At 40.1% G+C, this 18,251-nt stretch overlaps 3 protein-coding genes across 3 annotated transcripts in view; 1 reads left to right on the top strand and 2 right to left on the bottom strand.

The window, feature by feature from the left end:
* EMC2 (ER membrane protein complex subunit 2) overlaps positions 1-18,251 on the bottom strand; it is a 604,202-nt gene that overhangs the window by 350,311 nt on the left and 235,640 nt on the right. The window lies entirely within an intron of this gene.
* E2F5 (E2F transcription factor 5) lies at positions 82-14,682 on the top strand. The gene is made up of 9 exons (XM_085309179.1): positions 82-367; positions 5,599-5,708; positions 6,384-6,547; positions 7,721-7,762; positions 9,280-9,344; positions 10,918-11,185; positions 11,898-12,098; positions 12,554-12,598; positions 13,951-14,682. Exons 1-9 carry the CDS (start codon positions 290-292, stop codon positions 14,058-14,060), a joined length of 1,083 nt encoding a protein of 360 aa, XP_085165305.1. The 5' UTR covers positions 82-289; the 3' UTR covers positions 14,061-14,682.
* RBIS (ribosomal biogenesis factor) lies at positions 14,636-18,247 on the bottom strand (the record flags this gene model as incomplete). The annotated part of the gene is made up of 3 exons (XM_085298006.1): positions 14,636-14,802; positions 15,947-16,063; positions 18,206-18,247. Coding segments are annotated over 3 exons (228 nt in total), but the record flags the coding sequence as incomplete, so codon positions are not given.

Below are 18,251 nucleotides of genomic sequence, written 5' to 3'. Positions count from 1 at the left end.
CTGCGCTGCGCTGTTGTGGTGCCGGTTGCTATAGCAAGGGCGGCCGCGCTGCGCCCGGCTCGGCGGGGCAGGGCGGCGCTGAGCGCCGCGGGGCGCTTCGCCTGCGTCGCGCTGCCTTTGCCGCCTGTGAACCGTCCGTTTCCTTCTGTCAGCCGACCGCGTCTCGGGGGCTGCCTGGTCTGTTACCTGCCGCCTGCACTGAGATCTTCCGGATCGCTCCGAGGAGCAAAAAACCCCCATTCGTGTGTGTAAAGCCAAAAGCTTTAGCTTCAATAGCCAGAGAGGATGGATGCGGGCAGTGAAGTTGGGGCTCTGTAACGGAATGGGGCTGGCGTTCCTTTCTGCTGGTAACTGTCCACAGCAACTGGTAGGTTAAACAGACAGAGAAAAGTAAATGGGAGTTGCAGGTATCATAAACATTTCTTCGTACGTTTTTTTTTTCAATAAAAAATATTGTTAAACAGTCTGTAGAGTGGCACTTTGGGCATGTGGTGCTGACCCGCTGTAAAACAGGGGCGACGCATAGTCCTGTGTGCGGTCGCTGTTCGTTAGGTGCAAGAAACACTGCTCGTTCTGTAYGCTTAACTTCTGACGATGTTTTAGCACTGGACATTTTCTGTTAACAGCTAAGAAATCTTGGGGACAGAAGTGAGAATTTTCTTTWCTTAGAATTAAATTCTACAATGTTCATTTTAAAATTATACAGCTCTTCCTGAATAACTTTGTAACTGTSCAATAACTGTCTTTGAGTAAGCCTGTGTAAGCAAGTCTGGTTAAGGAAGTAAGCTTAGGAAATTAAGGGATGAGATGGAAGGGAAAGAAAACAAAGGAAAAAGTTTGTGTGATCAGCAACTCATCAATTACAGGGAAGATAAAATTAGGAAAAGGTGGAAATGAGTGAATAAGCCACCCAAAATCACTCCCAAAGCATACTGTATTTCTTCCCTTCTGTAACAGAGTATTGCTTCTGCCTCCGTTTCTGAAACGGGCTTTGTTTGTAGCATAATGCCAGCCCTACTGTAGGTCAGGTTAAATAGTGTTTCTGACAAAAGTGTTAAACATCAAGTGATCTAACATCCACTTRTTTGCCACTGAAGTTTATCTTATTCCTCCACAAGAGACAAAAAACATTGCRCTTGTGGAGCTTTAGATTTGCAGCTGTTGCCAAGCTGCTTGAAGGGGCTCTTGTGTCTCTGGAAATTCCAAATCACTAAAGAAAACTATTTAAAAAATGCCCAGATAGAATTTCCAACTGAAAACACGTATGTTATGTAAGAACTAGTGTTTAATATCTGAAGCCTTTTCCTATTAGTCAAGAGGAGAARGCAAAAGGAGAGGGGAGAAGAGTTTGTCCTGCCACTTTGTGCTGCTTGTGCCCCATAGAAGGAGACCCTGATCCCTGCTCTCATCTGCTTGTGTGATGCTGGTATAAAGGGAGATGCCTCTGATGTGATCTAAACCTCCTCCTCTGCCCTTAGTTGAGTCAGGATTTGAAAGAGAATGGCAGAAAGCATTTCAGACTTAGTCTTGGATGCCTAGGAAGTGTGGATCTAAGAGTGGCAGTTTAGTATGCCACTCGGATGATGTAGTCGGGGAAGCATATGGTAGCAAGACAGGAAAARACTGTCTCATTACCCAGTCTGCTTCCCTGCTATGACTGCTAAACTCAGATTTGAACTTTAATGCACTTGATGTTTTGGTATATTTACTCCTTGGAAACCAGAATGTCAATAAAATTTCTCATCAGTGAATTCCCTATTTTTCCACAACGTCTAATCCACATGTAGCCTCTCTTTGTCAAGTACTTTAGGCCATTAGCATTTTAAAATCTAGTTTGATGTTTGGGGCTTCATATGTGTTGTTGGCAGCAGCCTTCTCAGTGACCACAGGGTTCCTAGATTAGAGTTGTGATTTAACTTGTGCGGCATAAACTCTGCAGACCTGACCTGTGTGCACACGCTTCTCTCTCTCCCTTAGAAATGTGTTGATCGGGAGCAAGTAACAACTGCCGTACACTTGCCCTGCTCCATAGAAGAGAAGGAAAAAGTCTGTTTATTAAATTTTATAATCCTTTAATCCGTGTGTGTGCGGTGATGTTTGATACTTTTACGTACCGCTGGCCAAACCCACTGTTGAGTGTAAAGCTCTCCCCAGACTGTCGGCAGCCCTCCTGGGGAGAAGCGCCTTGTCGTCTGTTGCCGGCACGGGCCTGGTAGATGCAGCGCGGCTTCCCTCGGACACACGGGGGTCAGGTGTGCGTTGGTGCCCCGCCACGGTGCCCTGGCAGATTCCTGTACCATCGGTGCTAAGGCAGCAAACGCGCTGATAACTCCTGTTGCCTTTCGTCTGCTCCCAGGGAGCGAAGGAAGAGTTGCCTAAGAATGTGCCTAAGCTCTCCATGACCCCCCCTTTTTTGGGGGGGTKGGGGGRCAGRGTGTTGTGTGCGTGTGTATGCGTGCAGCTGAAACTGTGCTGAACAGCACATTTTCTGTATTCCAGAAGCCGYGTGATCTGAATAGGCACAGAAGCTAAGCACCGTGCTGAAGTTCTTGTGTTCCAGTTGASAGCCTTTTTAGAAGACTGTCGGATAGCATTTGTCTTGGGTACATACTAATTCAAAGTATGAAGATATATTAGAAAGAATGGCTGCAGTATGGTAGCTTTACATTAAAAATATTTTATGAAGCAATTCCAAGTACAAATGATTTGGAGGAAGCAGCCATTTTAGCAGAGCAGYTATGGTAGATGGCCTTTTGTTGTGCTGGGTGGATCAATATCAACCGCTTGGCATAGGCTACAAAATGTTAAGTATTTAAAAACCAATTTTATTAACAACAAGAGACTTGCTAAAAAGCCTCAGGAGTTTTTTTTTTTAATTATTATTTAAATATTTATTGACTGCATTATGTGGGAGATCTGAACTCCACTACTGACTTGTGTGCCTACATTGGTAACTGCTAGCRTATCTGAGAGGAACATTTCAGTTTGTTTCTAAAATATGTATGAAATGCTGTGTAAAATTTTGAGAAGATAATTAGATTAAAAAGTAAGCAAATAGCTGGATTAAACTTTCCAGACTGGTCCCAATTTGCCTTCTCTGCAGTTGGAATTGTTGTAGTAGGTAGTTGGACTTCATAGCTGTGATGAAAGTGTATATAATGATAGTCAAGCCAAATATGCATATAACTGATTGTAACCTTCATTTTCTCACTACCTGACCTGGTATTCTGCTGTCTGGTTTGCAAATGTGCTGAATSTCCACTGCTGATGTTAATGGGAGCTGTGCTTTTATATAAGTACAGTATAATTTAGAGTACTAAGAGTACTCTAAGTTTGAAATGTCTGAGGTTGAGCACTCAAAACTAGTGGATTTTTTTTTTTTTAATCTTAATATCCTTTGGTGTTATAGCTACAAGTTTGTGTATCAGTGTTTTTTACCACTTGAATATTTGGAAAATACATTACCATTTGGGAAGCATTCATATAATGTATGACAGGCATTTTAGACTTCACCATGAAGAAAGGAAGTCTCTCTCCAGAGCAGTTTCTTCATGATTCAAACAACAGGCAGCAGGGCGAGGGTCCATATRTTGAACAATGAGAAAAAATCAGAGTGAATTGAATAGCCACTGCTGAAGTGTGTGCTGCCCGTTTGCACTTCCAACTGCATATAGAGAGCTTGTAGACATGTAAGAAGTTGTGCATCTGAAGCCTATGAAATATACAGGGTGTTAGGTGAAGTTGCACTAGGCAGCATCAGTTTTGTCACTTGYGAGGTTTTGAAGGTTTTCCCAGAAATCTTTGTAAGCAATATTTATGCATGCAGCAAACCAGCAGGTTAAGAGGGCAGGTGCATACTAGCTGACTAATGACTGGAGGGTTTTTTCCTTGGAGAGAACTGAAGTGTGCAGTTTATAACTTATATATATATATGCTCGATATAAAAAGAGTTTAACAGACTGTTACAAAATACCATAYAAAAGATAAGTATTGGTAACACTATCAGTAGTAACACTGGTAGGTATTACATTGTAAAGGAGAAAGAACAGTATTTATAATTCAGACTATAAGAATCTTAAAAATTCCATTCTTCTCCTTCTATTTCCTACAGTTTTGCTTTGCTTGCAAAACATTCACCAAGATGAACTGGACTACTAATTCCTAGTAATTAGCTCTCCATTTGGAAAATGGAATTTCTTTTGCAAGGCCAGCAAGTTTGTTTATAGCTCAGAAATACTATAAAAGGAGTTATTTGGGCTTTGCCTATGAGGTTATTATGCTTATAATCCTATAACAAGAAGGATTTRGTTGTCCTTGTTTGCAGTTGTTCTATATACTACTTGTATATGCTTCTTTACTAAAAGCATGAATTTAGTAGATTGTTAGGTAAACTGAAATACATTTTTATGTGTCTACATAAATTATACATAAATTATCTGGGTTTACAGAGAAATTCAAATTTGAGATGCAAAAGTCTTTTTCAGCTATCTTCTCACTCCCTCTTGCACTCTCCCTTTCTATTATTTTTTTTCATGATTGTTTAATACAACAATGATAAACTATTTAGGGATCATGTCTGTCTGTGTGCCTTRACTAGTTACAGGGTCAGGTTCCTGTTTGTGTTCTCTCCTTTTGGTAACATCTTTGAACCTGAGCCACTTTACACCACTGAAAAGATGAGGGTATGGAAGGCATTGCTAGCTGGGGTTTGCTTATTCTAGCCGAAGACTTCACATCACAGGGATGCAAATCAGCGTGGACAGAATTATAGAGTGATCAAGCAAAGCGAGTATTTCCAGTGACTGAGAGTGCATGCTTTGCTTGGAGTGCCGTGCAGTGACAGCACGTAGAAACACAGCTTAGCTAGCTTTAATCTAAAAGTGAAATTGAGATAATGGTGATCTTCAGTATAATCAGTTCTGGTAGCCATGAAATGGCTCTTAGTGCTCAATGTGATAGATTGAGCGAGTTCAGTATGCTGCAGTGGAGATTAATACAGTGAAATGRTGTAAAACAATTCTGACTTAAAGTGTTCTGGCTCTTCTTAAACCACTTTGTGAAATTACAGTACTGTCATTTTGGATCCGGCCACAATTTAATCCAAACAAAGACTGCAATATCTTAAGTGTTAGGAGGGAGGGAGTGTAATGATGATACGTTGTTGCCTTCAGAGGCTTATATCATGGCAAGGTGTCGCTGTCTGCCTTTCCTACTCTTTTCTCCTGCCTTCCAAAAAGAACATTACAAGGTATTCTATGAGAATGAAGAGTGCATGTTCCAAACACAGTCTTCACAATATTTTTGAACTCTTTCCTCTCTGACAAGGATAGGCTCCCTGGCCTTGAAAGAGGTGGCTCCTCTCAGCGTGCTTTGTGACACTAGTAGGCCACTTTTGCATGCCATTCGAAGCAGGTGCTCTGCTTTGAATTCATGACTGAACATCTATCTGGCTGTTGAAAAAAATAGTCTTCTCCCTTCAGAATTACAGAATTATTACTTGGCACTTTTCTTTCTTGCCCCCCAGGGAAATGGTTTACGGAGTCTGTCTTTTGCTGTCGGTGTGCAAGCTGCTAACACTTGTCACTCTTCCCTTAACAGGCTGCTGATACTCTTGCTGTGAGACAGAAGAGAAGGATCTATGATATCACCAATGTTTTGGAAGGAATTGATCTGATTGAGAAAAAGTCAAAGAACAGCATTCAGTGGAAGTAAGTCAGTCTTGCATATMTTCTCATGCTCCAGAGCAACAAAAATTGCTTCTTTCCACTTCTAACTAGATAGACTAACAAAGAATTAACATTATGGTCAGCAATGAGCAAATACAGCTTATTAGAATCACAGTARAGTTGCAAATGCCCTTTGTCTTCTCTTTAACTTGCATCTTTGATACATAAAACCAGGTTTGAAGCATATATGAGAGAAACTTTTGGAAAACTTGTATTGCTGCCTTATAAATAAAACTTATAGTTGAAAAATCTACTCTGGATGCATTTGGGAAGGGTACTAGGACACACTGTCTCCACCTACATTTGTGCCTGTATGCCACACTTATTTTCTCATGAGCCACTGAAGTTGAAAAGCCAAGCTGAAGAATTAGGAGGAGGGCTAGGAGAAARGTTCTWYWRWSTWRSWSYWASWYWRWAGAACYTATGTTCCCAAAAGAATATAAAAKTAGGTAAAAAGGAATTTTAAATTTGATCTTAAGTTTAGAATTTTCATTTTCTCTATTAAAACACTGCTGAGAGAGTAAATATTCATTTGCTTGGTACTGAATATTAGTAGATTATTTTTAAATGCGTAAAGTAGACTTCATAAATGATCTTTGCATGTTTGCTTCAGATTTTCTCTTACTGTGGCTTCATGAACCCTTGTACCTTTTTAAGAGGAGTAGGTGCTGGCTGCAATACAAAGGAAGTCATAGACAGACTGAAATATCTTGAAGCTGAAATTGAAGATTTAGAGCTAAAAGAAAAAGAATTGGATCAACAGAAACTGTGGCTACAGCAAAGTATCAAGAATGTTATGGATGACTCTACAAACYACCAATATCCTTTTAAGCAAATATCGTGCACATCTTGGAACTATAATTAAAACAACAGTTGTATGATGAAACATAACGTAGTTCATTTATCCATAAGCAAGGAAAGGATAATTTTTTCTGGTTTTGGTTCAACGTTAAAAGAGTATAAATTTTGTTTACGTGGCTTTACTTTTAACCTGTGTAACTGTTCTGAAAATAATCTGGCACACGTATAWATGGCAGTAATTTTTAAATCCATAATGTAATTCAGGTGTCTGGTTTTGAATGAAATATGTTGCTTTCAGGCAGTTTACACTTTCTTAGCAGTACTTCATGTTACTATTTTTTGTGTTGTTTCCTTCTCTTGAAAAGATTTAGCCATCTCCCAAAGATAAATCAAGTTGACAAAGTGTAGAAGCTTGGTCAGATTGGAACTTGAAAAGTATCCTGTGTGTAAATACTCCAAAAGCAGAGAGTTTCAGCTGCACTGTGTTCATTACTTGTAACTATGTATTTAGCTGYCTCTCAAGATACTGCGCAAAATAGACATACGGGATTTGGAGCAGGAAAATACTCCTCTTATCTATAGTATGCTGATAAGTACTTAAAATTACTTGCAGTTGCTCTACAGAAAGTGTTCCTATAAAATGGATTTTGTTGCAAAGGAGATTTAAGTTAGATATTAGGGATTTTCTGTCACGAGAGTTAAGCACKAGACTTGATCCCCCAGGGAGATGGTAGTATCTCTATCATAAGAGTTTTTCTGGAACAGGAGAGGCAAATGTCTCTCTGGAATGTCTTAATAGTTGGCCCTATCTTGAGGCAAGGGGCCGAGACTGCAGATAAATACCCAGACCCTCTCTAGTAGTGTATTTCTGTGATTCTGGGAGGTCTGGATACATAGTTGAATTCTCCATTGTCAAGTCTGTGAGACAAATGATACTCTTAAAAACAAGATTTTACATATTTTCAATTTAAAAATAGTCTCATTCTAGCTACTTCATTTTTCTTTATGTAGTATTTTCCTTGCATACAAAAAAATGGCTTTTTTACAAAACAAAACTGTGCTATTTTTAAATACCAGTTCTTGACAGCATGCAGTTTATAGTTTAGGCACAGTTTGGACAAATCTCTTTTAAAAAGCAACAAATACCGGTTTTATGTTGTTTGAAGAAAACTATTCCTTGACAAAAATCACATTTTCATATGTCACCCATGAAGATATCTGTAATTGTTTCAATGGTAAGTTGTTGCTAGGCAAATTAGGGATTTTTTAATGTTCCTGTTGAAAACCAACTTGTATGTATTGCATTGTTTTTGTGTCTTCCAGTAACATTAGAATATTAGAAATAAAAAACAACTGCTTTTTCCATGAAAGTAATTTGAATTTAGCAAATGTTTTCAATAGTAATCAGTAGTAAATGAATGTCCCTCATAGTGTTTTTGACCTATGAGTCCCAGCAGATAAAGGAAGTTATTTTCTGGTTGTAGTCACAAATCGTATAGAATGGAGTTTCATCTGTTTTTAGAGCTCTGTTTTGGAAGTTTTTTTTTTTTTTTTAATGTATTCATACTTGCAGCAGCAGCTTGCCTTAGGACACTAACAGAACCAGGTAGAGGACATATTAGTCAAATTCACTAGAAAGACCAGGCAGATCCAAACTTAATAATATTTTCTGGTGACAACTACAGCCAGAGGGAATTCCTGATGATATTATGTAAATRGAGCCAGCTAAAATTCAAAGGTGGGACATTACTGCCAGATCAAAAGGAGTCCTTCTATACAGGAGGTTTGAAGCACTTTTCAAGAATTGCTGGCAGAGATTACATCCCTTGATGTCCTTTCCTGATCAGGGAGTTACCCAAGGGAAGATTGTTTTTCAGCTTTCAGCAAGGCTTAATACCATCTCTTGCTTCTTTGTGACAAGGAAGGTTGGGTTGGTTTTTGAATAAAAGTGCAAGATTGGACAAGTATTGTGAGCTTTTACTAAACAGTGTTAGTAGTTACAAAGTATTTAGTATGCCAGTCACATAGTACTTCATGTAAATATCTCAGAGAGAGAGAAAAGCATTGTTCCAAATTATGAGCAAAGGAAAAGTGAAGTGCAGATAAGTGAGTGACCTGCAGTATCAGGCAGTTTGTGTCAGTGTGTTGATTTAATTGTAATCTCATGACTTCAACCACTAAATTGTAGCGCACATACAGTGAGCTACAGGTGAATTTGATAATCAGCTTTTATATCCCAGTTGTATGTGCTGCAGAAGTTTTGAACTTAGACGCTTGGAAATACTGTCATGGAAGACAACCATGAAGATCTTTCTTTTGCTGCCCTTGTGAATTCTCTCTGTATTGCCACCATTCTTCACAGCCATAAAGTGAGCTGTATCACAGAACTGTTTTAGCTGCAAAATGACCTAGTTAATTAAGTATATATTTTCACATCACATTATGTATATAGCTGGGAGATCTGAGGACAGTAACAAGCAGGTAAAGGAATTACTAAATCTGGCACTGCTGCAAGAAAAGGTCCWTGTGGATATGGTCTAAATGTTGGAATACTATGATTTATATTATGTGATATACTTGGATCTTATAGGAACTATGTGAGTTCCCACCCCAAGCCTTCTATTTATGCTAGAATTTGGCAGTATTTTAAGTGGCCTTAGAGATTTACTGTATCTCATTTCAGTACATACCATGCAAGACTTCAGAAAAATATGCACAGTTAACACTTTCTTAAAAATTGCTATTTAACCAGGAGACACACTTCTAGCAATTCAAGCACCTTGTGGTACACAGTTAGAAGTACCTATACCCGAAATGGTATGTACTGGTTTCTTGTTTAYCTAAGTGTTTGAGAGTGGCAATGGAAAAGAAGAACTGAGTTTATTCCTAGCCATGTGTTAGAGGAGAAAAAAATAAGATGATCTCATTTGAAAGTGGAGGRGCAGGATGGGGAATAAGAGCTTTTGTACACCTAGATAGACTATTATAAATTATGTCTTCCGTTTTTTTAAAAAAAGATAAAACGTAGGGTTTCTGTGCCCCCTTTTTTCTCTTACTCTTAAAAGTTACAGCTCTGAAGTGTGACGTACTTGTTTTGAATTCCCTTGATAATTTAGTAGCACTGACTTTTGTAGATCRAATTTCTCAGTTTGACCTTTATATCAAGATCCCATATGAAARAGCCTTTTAGATTTAGTTGCAGAAATATGTTTAGTTATATGGCACTAGACTGGACAGAGCAACACAGGCTACAGTCTTACCTTAGCCAGAAGCCTTGAACGAGCAGGGTTGAAATAGGAAGTCAAATTACTTATCTCTGTCCATCTTTAATTTTTGTATTGCAGTGCTCTGTTTTAAATAGGGTTTACATAGTTGGGAGAAACCGTTGTATGAAGCATGTTAGCCACCCGCTATGCTTGTAGAAAGATAATATTCATGTGACAAGTTTCACAAGCTATTTTTAGTGAGCACACTGATATCTAACAAAATCCAAAACTAGAACCATGAAGCTTCATYTATCTGTGTTAAAGACAGTTCAGGCAATGGTAAGATTCTCTATGTGACCAGAGTTGCTTGCTGTATTTTTTYGACTTTTTGTTGAGGACTAAAAGAGCTGATCTCAGTCTTCATCCGCAACTTCAAATGGGATGTTGTTGCTTTGGTTCCCCTTTCTGCCCCCTCTCTCCACTTTCCTAATCCTCATTTTTTTTCAGAATGTATTTGATGAAAACCTGTTTGTTGAATTAACCACAGTGAGGTCAGCAATCTCATTGAAACTGTACTACAGGAAGCTAGTCCTAGCTAAATTGTTCAAATAACTTACCAATGAGAAGAATTGGCAAATCAGCTAAGAAATTGTTTCTACTGACTCATGATTCCTGAATCCAAGTGGGATATCCAACTGTAGTTTGATGGTTGGTTCCAGTTAAGATAATTGTGAAGCTCAGTTTAAAAGGAARCAATCTAAATGTACAGAAATCATTATTTATCATTGTTGCTAAGATGTAGCCCTGATAGAAGTCTTRTGTAACTTTAATTCAAGATCAGCTGAGCATTTTGGAGGAGTGTATATTTTTGTCTTCTGTAACTGTGTTATGGTCAGGTAAATGCATAACAGGTTTGTAATTTGTTTTTTATTAGGTCACATCTGTTTTAAATTACTTTTTTTCTTTCTGAGTATGATCTGATAAGTTTGTCAGTTCTCTCTTCTTAGTGTTCTGACAAGAAGAGTCACTTATCTCCTAGAAGGTAAAAAGATACAACAATTTGAGAATTCTATTTAAACACATTYTTCACTTTCTGTGGGAAATAACTATGTGAAATTACTGTTAATTTTTTTAAATTTCAAGCTCTCAAGGAGTTGTAACTTTCCTCATATGTGGCTTCACAGGGACAGAATGGACAAAAGAAATACCAGATCAATCTTAAAAGTAGTTCAGGACCCATCCATGTGCTGCTTATAAATAAAGAATCAAATTCCTCCAAGCCCATGGTGTTTCCAGTTCCTCCACCTGATGACCTTGCACAACCTCCATCTCAACCTGCAACTCCAGTGACTCCCCCTAAACCTACCACCACTACTCAGAATCCACCAGAACAACATGGTCTTAACCAGGGGCAACATTTACCACAAACATCTGTTGCAGACACATCATCAGGTAAGTTTGGGAGRGAGGGGGTGTTTTCCACTTCAGCTGGGTGGGAGGAGGAAGGAGACCAGAAGGAGGAAAGAAGTTAAAAGGGGAGTAGAAAGGCAGATAACAATTTGCATAACACAGCAGCTGTCTGTTGAGAAGCTACTCCAAGAACTTACTAAGAGCTCTCTGGAGGTTGCAGAGAAACCTCTTCTCTTCTTTCATCTGGTAAAGCACATTGTCCCTTGGTAGCTTATCATCTTACACCAAAAAGATTTTGGATGTGATCCTGTTAAATATTCTGAGATGCTTCTCCAGAATGAATGYATGCAGTGTGGAATGAGATTGCCGACCTCTAATGGAGTATATGATTTGAACATGCATCTTTTATGCATGGCACATGCCTGGCAATACAGGCAGCACTTCCTGCTTTTGTGCCACAAGATTGCTCACCTTCTTCTGCACAATCCCAGTGTTAGACTGCCTGCACACGACATATTTTTTTCATAATAATGGTAGGATAACATAAAAGTACTTAAGAAAACACTATCAGTATAGCAAACTAGCTTTCTGAGGGATCCTGATTAAATTGTGCCCATGACTTCAGAAGGGGGAGATTCACCTCAACTCACCCTAACACTGGCTATGTTCTTCTAGTAAGACAAAGCCAGGTGTAGGTGTTCTGTGTTCCTTTTTACCAAAACAGACTTTATAATRTGCTTTTCACTTTTTGTAGACAGCAGTTTGCAGCAGAACAGTACAACTTCAGCAACTACTTATTCCAGCCTTCCAGACTCTGTCTTATACCCCAGCCTTCCAGGAGATGTCGCCCAAGCTACAGCTAGCTCGAATGACTATCAGGCTTTGCTCCCTTTGGATGTTAACTGTATTCTCAAGCCAAATTCATTTGACATARCAAAGATGGATGAGCCCACAGGTAGGAAGAACCAGTTACTATTTTAACAGTTTTATTAGTTTCCTGAGCTGTTTTTTGTGACCAAGTTACCAATCAGTTATTGAGGGATAAAGATGAACACTTTYGCTACAGAGGAAATGACAGGCCTTTGTCTACCTCCTAACAAAGCCATTGAGCCACTTTTGAGTAGCAGTCTTATTCAGAGTAAAAGACCCTCCTCTGCTGCCAAATAAACTTTGTATTGCACCCAAGCTTAAGGTTATAAGAGATCAGCTGTACAGCACAAGGAGGGGGAGAAATTTAGCAGGAACAACTGAGGGATAAAGAGAYGAACATCTTTTATGTATACATGGCACACTGACTATCTCCACAGCTCCTGCAGTGTGCACATGAGCCATTCTGTACTTTGCAATTCAGTGTTTTAATGCAGAGAATCTGCATTAGCTACCATAAATGCATTCTCCTGTCTTTCACAGGAACTATCAGTGGGGATATTATTGATGAACTCATGTCTTCTGATGGTAAGTATTCAGTATCTTCAGTTTTTAATAGTGACAAATAGTAATGTGTTTTTTGCATGAACAGTACTCTTGGTAGGCGTCTGTTAAATCCGATGCCAAGAGTCAGCATGAAACTACTWCTTTCCCCTGTACTGTCTCCTCTATCCTTGTCATTCTGGTCTTTGCTCCCCTTTCAGTTCCCCTGTAAGTTTTATTTAACAATCAAAATGTGAGTGTCTCGATCCAGCAAGCAATTACATGCAAAAATAACTCAACAGTCCTTAATTTAGGAACAAGAAAGAATAGGCTAATGACTAGGGTGCTACCTTAAAAAAGRTCTGGTTTGGTTCTGTTCTGCCCCAGGCTTCCTGCAGGAACTTTAAGTAAATAGTTCAGAGTGTATTTACATGCCTGCTTGCAGACTGATACATGGCCAGCTTTGGTACACTGGCAGAACAGACAAATGTAACCTACTTCTAGTCTTGCACTTTGGTCACCACTGCAATGTGGAACTGAGCTGAGCTAGTAAGTGTATGTGCTCCCTGCCTCTCTGTTGTATTGCACGGGGGATGCCAGGCAAAGAGCTGAACTCARCTAGCATTCTTCGTCTTCCCCTATGCTGTCCTGCGAGCAGCCTATRTTATCATCTGCTTTTCAAGCAGACAGCCTCAGGGTTTATCCAGGAGGAAGTCTGCAATTGCAAAGATCCAAGAGGGGAGACAGGAGTATGTGAATGGGCCAATAAAATACATAGCCAAAATGGAAATAGGCTSCCTTTTAGAGCAGATGCAGATGAGGTAGCTGGGCATGCTGTGTTACTGTGCTCCTGAGGCAAGCCATGAGGGCTAGGGCTTCTCTTCTTACATTGCCCAAAGACTGCTTCCAGTCCACGCTTGAAATGCGGTGCACAGACAGCCTAGCCTGCCAGCCTCCGTTTTCCATCCATGTAAAATGGGGATGATGGTAACTTCCTTACGTGAAATGATAAATGTTTGAAGACTACAGTGTTGTAACAGGAAGAAGGAAAAATACCTAYGTAAGTGACAGCTTTCTGATGGAAATTTCAAAAGCTCCTTAGCAGCTCCTTTGTTGCACAARTAAAGGTTAATTCTGTATTCCACAGCAATCACTCCGTGCCAGCGAATTCACTTAAAATATTTTAAAAAAATGGAGACTTATCATCTACTGCTTTAGTTTTAAGGCAATACAGGTCTTCCTAGCATGTATTCCAGCATGTTTGTCAGATTGTCAAGAYAATACTTTAATCATTACGACTAAACCTGGCACTGAGGATGACAGACATGCTGAATTATGAGACAGGAYTGACATTCCAGAAGTGTTTTAATTTAAACTAAACTATTCCTGCTTTACAGTTTTTCCTCTCTTACGACTCTCTCCTACTCCCGGAGATGACTACAACTTTAACCTGGATGATAATGAAGGAGTCTGTGATCTCTTTGATGTGCAGATACTAAATTATTAGATATTGTGTCAACCAGACTATCTTATCTACCTCTAACATTCTAGACTTCTTCATAACTTAAGTATTTGAATAATGAATGTATAACTTCTTAGTTCACTGACTGGGAGTATATTTCCTTTTGCTTCCTTTAATTACTTCACAAAACAAATGGAATAACCAGATAAAAGGGCTTTCATCAAAAATTCTGGCAATTTTTTCACTTGCATGTCCTTTGTAATCCAATGATTTGAAATTTTCTTTTGTAAGAAAAGCAAAAACACTTTACAGCCTTYTGATCATTAAAAAAATGATTTGGCTTCCTGCTCACAGTTATCAGCATTTTTTTTGAAGCTTTACTGCCAAGAAGCTTTCTGTACCTTTCAATCAATAACCTTTCAATCAATTTTGAAGCTTTCACTGCCAAGCTGAAAAGTGAAGGACATCAACTTGAGTTATGCTAAATTGTTTCAGTGAACCAATTTTGTGAAGTGCCTTCTGTTTTAGCACTTTAAGTTTCTCACACTGACTTCTGACATTCCACTTTCCTAGATTATAGGAAAGGTCTGTTTGTAGTTTGTATTAAAGTGTGCCAATACTTGTATATTAACAAGATTTTTTTAATAAAATTGTACAAACAAAGCAACCACTCTGTGCACTCTTCATTTCTTGGAATTCCTGCATCAACTATTACACATTACAACTGAGCTAATAGGTTTGTGGCGGCATCCACGTTTGCTGGTTCATGTTCCAGATGCTTGGAAACCTGAAAATAACAAGTTTCACTTTTAAGTAGAGCATAATTTCTTTTCTTTTTTCTTTTTTAATAACAGCTTGGGAAAAAAGATTTATTAAGTATCTGCTGTCTAGGTTAGTCTTTGATATATTTAATTTAGGCTAATTATGCAGTCATAATTCAATAATTTGGGGGAGATTAAAAGATTCACTAAATCTGACAGATCAGTTGCCAGTACTGTTTGCTACAGGAGAAAGACAAAACATTGTGCCAATAACATGAATGGAAACAGGCTCAGCTTTTAKTTGAGGGAGTTATGCTCTGGACAGCATAATTTTGAAACACTGGAAGAAATACTGTTACTTACAGCCTGGGTGATCAAATTCATGGTTATGTCATGAACTAGCACATGAAAAGCAGTCTGAATTCCCAGCCATATGTAAGCCAGCAGGGCTAAGGCCAATGGCACCAGCTGCCTTGAAACCCTTGCTCAGCTTCATCCTGTGCTGGAGGCTCTGCTGGAGGCTCTGTCATCTGCAGTTCCTTTTCTCCACAGCCTCTTCCTAAGGTATTTGGTGCTGATCCTGGTGCTCCCAGCCATACAGACACTTGACCCCCTCAGGCACAGTAAATAAAACTTGTGGCCACATTACTGCACTAATTGTTCTGCTTCACCTAACAGCCAGCATGGATTCATCTTTACTTCCTACTGGCCCACTGCTTTTTTCTGTCCTGCAAACCATGACCAGATTATCAAAGAGTTGGCAAAAGGAGGAGCATGTCAGAAATTAAATTGTGTGCCAGTGCTCAAAACCATCTAGCCCTGTAAGTCACTTTTACTTTCTCTGTCTATTCACGTTGAGACGCAAGCCTTAAATCTGTAGCTAGAACTGCCCTTAAAATTTTATTTACAAATAGATCACCATTAAAATGTTTAGGAAGCACACTCAGGCTTGGTTGCCCACCCTTTTTGCTTTTGACTTTAACAGCTATATAATACTTGAGTATGCTAACCAGGTTTCAGCATTACCACACAACTGAAATAATAAAGCTGTTTTACAGCACTAGAGCAACAGCACATTGAATTGTCTGCAGTCTTAGAGACAGAGCACAATGCTTTGATGTGGCACTTTGTTTAAAAAAATGAGGAGGGAAATGAGAAGAATACGATTACCTGATGTTCYTTTTGAGGCTCTGCTTCCATGTCTTTTGATAGATGCTTTACTTCTTTCTGAACTTCTGTAAATACTTTATTTAGTGCTCTGACTTTCTCATTGTTTATAATATTTATCTGCAAAGATGAGAAAAACCCAGAAGTTGGTATTTTAGACTGGAATTCCATAGGCATATTGTCAAATTGCCTCTTTTGTGTACAGCTACTACACAGCCTACATACTGTGTGTGTCTTCCAAAATTGCTTTTTGCAGGCAACACTGAAGTTAGGGTTTATTTGTTGGTACCCCAYTGTACTGTCTACTCATGTAAATATCATGACATTAATAATGTTCTAGTAAATTGACATCCATGAAAATAGTTAAACATGTTCTGTTGGAAAGGGAGAATGTGCTTCTGGTCCAGAAACGGAACACACAGAGAACAAAAGCCTGGCTGAAGATACGCCTTGCCACCTTCAGTTCTTCTCAGCTGTAGTGAGAGAACATGGCTCAGGGAAGGATTCCTTAATTTGTAAATGATCAGACCAGTCTGAAACTTTCYAGCAGTTCACCTTTGAGCATCATACATTGCATTCCTATTTGTTCCTACTGTAGGTTTGACCAACAAYGTCTACCAGATTTTGCTGTGGTAGTTAAAGAACCTGCAGCTGTAGCAGAACAGTGTTTGTTCACAAGCATTCACAAAAATGCTTCCTTCTGAATGGGAACAACTAAGACATGGATGTGCTGCGCTCTGCTCTGGGGACAAAAATCTGTAGGAGAGGASCAGGCTGGATACCTACAGCCACGAGCACTTTCTTTGCTGCAGTAAAGAAAGATTTGGCTGATCTCAGCCCTGGCACCTGTTGCTTCTGAAGCACCAAGTTTTGAACAGAATCTTAGCCAGATAACGGCATATTACATTGCAAAATGTTCCAGAAGCATGGTAATACCTCTGCAGGCAATCCCAGATTTCAGGATACCTACTACTGTTCCAAAGGCTCCCAGTGTAATACACTTTGTAGCRGAATATGTAGGCAGAGGCAAACCATAAACTGTTAAACCTATCCCTGTTGCTTTCAGTGCTTCCTTAACGTCACAACATGGACATGTTATTCCAAACAAGTGACTAAGAGAATCAAAATARTAGTAAGGCAGTGGCAAGAAGGTGATCAAACAAGCCTATTTAGGAGCAGCAGTTTGATTCGTAATGCCTCAAGAAATAATTCAGCTTGTAGCTCAAATTAAAGTAGATGGGATTGTAGTGAGCTCAATTTACAAAGCGTTTAGGGGCCTGCTAACATTTTCCAGCCTCATGATGATGCTGAAAGGGTACTGTGGGTTTTAAGAAGTGATAATCTCTGATACTCTGGAAAGGACATCTGTAGGAAGAGGCTCTGTAGATTCCATGTGTGTCTATATCAAGATTTGCTTAAATAGTTATRACTGGCTTTTATCTGTTAAAACCTGTTTGAACAAATTTTTCTGAGCATCTTATTATACTGGTGAAATAAGTAAATCCCAAAGGCCTAATGAATTAAAGAATACAGCTTCAAACACACAGAATAAAATTTTACTCGTAATGAGATACTGATTTTTCATTAAGATGATTTCAAAGTTGTTTCTCCCTTTATTATACAAAACTCACTAAGAGGCGATTTGGCGCCAGTACCTGAAGCTGTTTTGGTCTCCCTGTTAATGTCCAGAGCTTGTTATGCTCCCGCCTGTCTGCCAGGCTAGCTGGCCAAGCAGCTTTCTTCTCCAGGAGAAAATCTGAGGGGGCCTGTTTTAGGGCTGCTGTTCAGTTAAGCTCTGTTTGCCCAGCACGCTGTAACGGGAGCATTAACCCGCTCGCTTGCTGCCTTTATCATCCGATGCCGTTCTGGGGGAGCCGCCGAGCTCCCCGCGGCCCAGGCTGCGGSCAGGCCTGGAGAAGGGGCTGCGACACCTTGACGAGCTCCTACCCCACGGGAAAGCCCTGCTCAGCCCCCCCCGTTCCTCTCCCCCCGTCGCCCCGGCCGCGCAGTCCATCGTCTCCCAGTGACGCTCTCTGGGCCCTCGCATGAGTCCGTTTGAACCTCTAAAATGGCAAAACCTGCGTTTTCGCTTGTTTACTTCCCCATGGCTTTGGTGTGTCAAGTCAGCCCGCGGGAGGGCCTGCGGGGCGCCCCGGCCACGGCGGCGCGGCGGGACGGGACGGGGCGCGCTGCCCGAGCCGGGCCCCACACCGGCCCAGCGCGCCCCGCCGGCCCGCTCTTCCCGCGCAGCTCGACGCTCACCTTGCGCAGCGCCGTGGTGACGGGCCGCGCCCGGCCCCTGGCCCTG

The sequence above is a fragment of the Rhea americana genome, unplaced genomic scaffold, assembly GCF_003343005.1.
Source record: "Rhea americana isolate MKP2758 unplaced genomic scaffold, rheAme1 scaffold_0, whole genome shotgun sequence".
Taxonomy (NCBI): domain Eukaryota; kingdom Metazoa; phylum Chordata; class Aves; order Rheiformes; family Rheidae; genus Rhea; species Rhea americana.
This window is presented reverse-complemented; position numbering and strand designations above follow the sequence as displayed.